The sequence below is a fragment of the Silene latifolia genome, chromosome 8 (assembly GCF_048544455.1).
Source record: "Silene latifolia isolate original U9 population chromosome 8, ASM4854445v1, whole genome shotgun sequence".
Lineage (NCBI taxonomy): Eukaryota > Viridiplantae > Streptophyta > Magnoliopsida > Caryophyllales > Caryophyllaceae > Silene > Silene latifolia.
Window position 1 is genome coordinate 77,916,651 of NC_133533.1, and position 1,843 is coordinate 77,918,493.

General features: G+C 39.8%; 1 protein-coding gene across 1 annotated transcript; it reads left to right on the forward strand.

Moving 5' to 3' along the window:
• The first annotated feature begins 240 nt into the window (after positions 1 to 240).
• Positions 241 to 1,560, forward strand: LOC141595400 (uncharacterized). Its single transcript, XM_074415365.1, has 3 exons — positions 241 to 389; positions 440 to 909; positions 1,034 to 1,560. Exons 1-3 carry the CDS (start codon positions 241 to 243, stop codon positions 1,558 to 1,560), a joined length of 1,146 nt encoding a protein of 381 aa, XP_074271466.1.
• Positions 1,561 to 1,843: the final 283 nt, after the last annotated feature.

Consider the following 1,843-nt stretch of genomic DNA (forward strand, 5'->3'; position numbering starts at 1 on the left):
CCTGCTGAGGGTAACCCTGCTTGGATTACCAAAAGAGAGAAGAAAACGAAAGTTACTGATGCAGACGATGAAATTACAGAAAATCTGATTTAGTTTACATATGATGACATAAAGGAGGAGGTAGAGTATTGGAATAACGCGGTATATTGCTTTGTATTGGGAGCTAACCCTCCATGGGAAGTCTTGAATGGCTTCATAAACTGTATTTGGAGCAAACATAATGTGGACAAAATATCTTTCATGCCAAATGGAATTTTCCTAGTAAGATTCAAGGACATTAAGGATAGAGAGGCAGTGCTACAAGTAGGACATTTTATGTTCGATAATAAACCTCTTATTGTTCGTCCTTGGATGCAAATGTGGAGCTTACAAAAGCAGATGTTAAGAATGTTCCTACCTGGATACGAATTCATGCTCTGCCTCTAAAATACTGGGGTAGATGCCTTCCTGCTATTGCTGGTCTGGTGGGAAAGTTCCAACGTGCTGACCAAGCCACAATAGACAAGACACGACTGGGATTTGCCCGAGTCATGATTGAGGTCACTGTGGGACAACAATTTCCTGGGAAAGTTAAATTTTTAGATGAACGTGGACAGATAGTTTCACTGGATGTTGAATTTGAATGGAAACCTACTATTTGTTCCAAATGTAAGGGTATTGGACATGAGCAAGCCACTTGTAGAACAGGGACACAAAACACCAGTAAGAAAAAGATTGTGCAGAAGGTTTGGAAGCCTGTTGTGAAGGCACCAGTGGACCCCATACTGGTAACTCAAACCCCAAGGACATCTATTATGCAGAACACCATTAGTACTCCTGTGAAGTCTATCAGTAGTGCTTGTGTAACTCCTGAAAGGTCATTCAAGGATGCCACTGTAAACACTGCAAGTCCATTGTCTCCTAATGCTGGTATTGTTTCAAATAGTCACCCTCATTCCCCTGGTTTAAATGAATAACATTGGATTCTGGAATGTTAGAGGTCTGAATAGTGTAAATAAACAGAATAATGTCAAATGGTTTTTACACAATAAAGATATTGGTTTATTTGGTCTTGTTGAAACAAAATTTAATGGTGCAAATGTGAGTAATATTTCCTCCACTATGCTTGAAGGCTGGAGTGTTACAACTAATTCTCAGGCTCATAGAGGAGGTAGGGTGTGGGTTCTTTGGAAACCTAGTCTGTTTGATGTCTTGGTTCTGCAATATGATGCTCAATTCATCCACACTAGGGTAACATCCAGAGTGACTCAACATCAATTTTTCCTAACTGTGATATATGCTTTTAATGAGGGAGCTGACAGAAGGGACTTATGGAAGAAACTGGAGTTGTTTGGGACTCAGTGCATAGGACCTTTGGCACTAGCAGGTGATTTTAATACTGTAATTAATCCTGCAGTGAGATTGGGTGGCAATACTAAACAGTCTGATATGGATGAGTTTATTGAGTGCACTGATAATTGTGGCATGATTGATATCTCTACCACTGGTGCTTACTACACCTGGAACAATAAACAGGAACCTCGACTAGGATTTACAAGCAGAATTGTGATTCATGGCTAACCGGGGAATGGCTAAACCAATTCCCTAATATGGTAGCTCATTTTTACCCTGCTGGACTATTTGATCACAGTCCATGTGTGGTGCATAATAGGATGCTGCAAGCCACCAGAAGAGCTAGCTTCAAATTTTTCAATATGTGGACTCAGGCTCCATCTTTTCTTAAAATAGTTCAGGAGGGGTGGCAAGAAGCTTTTTATGGTAAAAAAATGTTCATTGTGGTTAAAAAATTGAAGCATCTGAAGTCTGAATTAAAAGAGCTCAATAAGGAGTGTTATTCTGACAT

Excerpts from the sequence above, each read along its gene's own strand:
- LOC141595400 (XM_074415365.1), top strand. The coding sequence starts at position 241 with ATGCCAAATGGAATTTTCCTAGTAAGATTCAAGGACATTAAGGATAGA. Across the intron at positions 390-439 it reads CAAAAGCAGATGTTAAGAAT|ATGCCTTCCTGCTATTGCTG; the intron begins GTTCCTACCTGG and ends ATACTGGGGTAG. Across the intron at positions 910-1,033 it reads TCCATTGTCTCCTAATGCTG|ATATTGGTTTATTTGGTCTT; the intron begins GTATTGTTTCAA and ends TACACAATAAAG.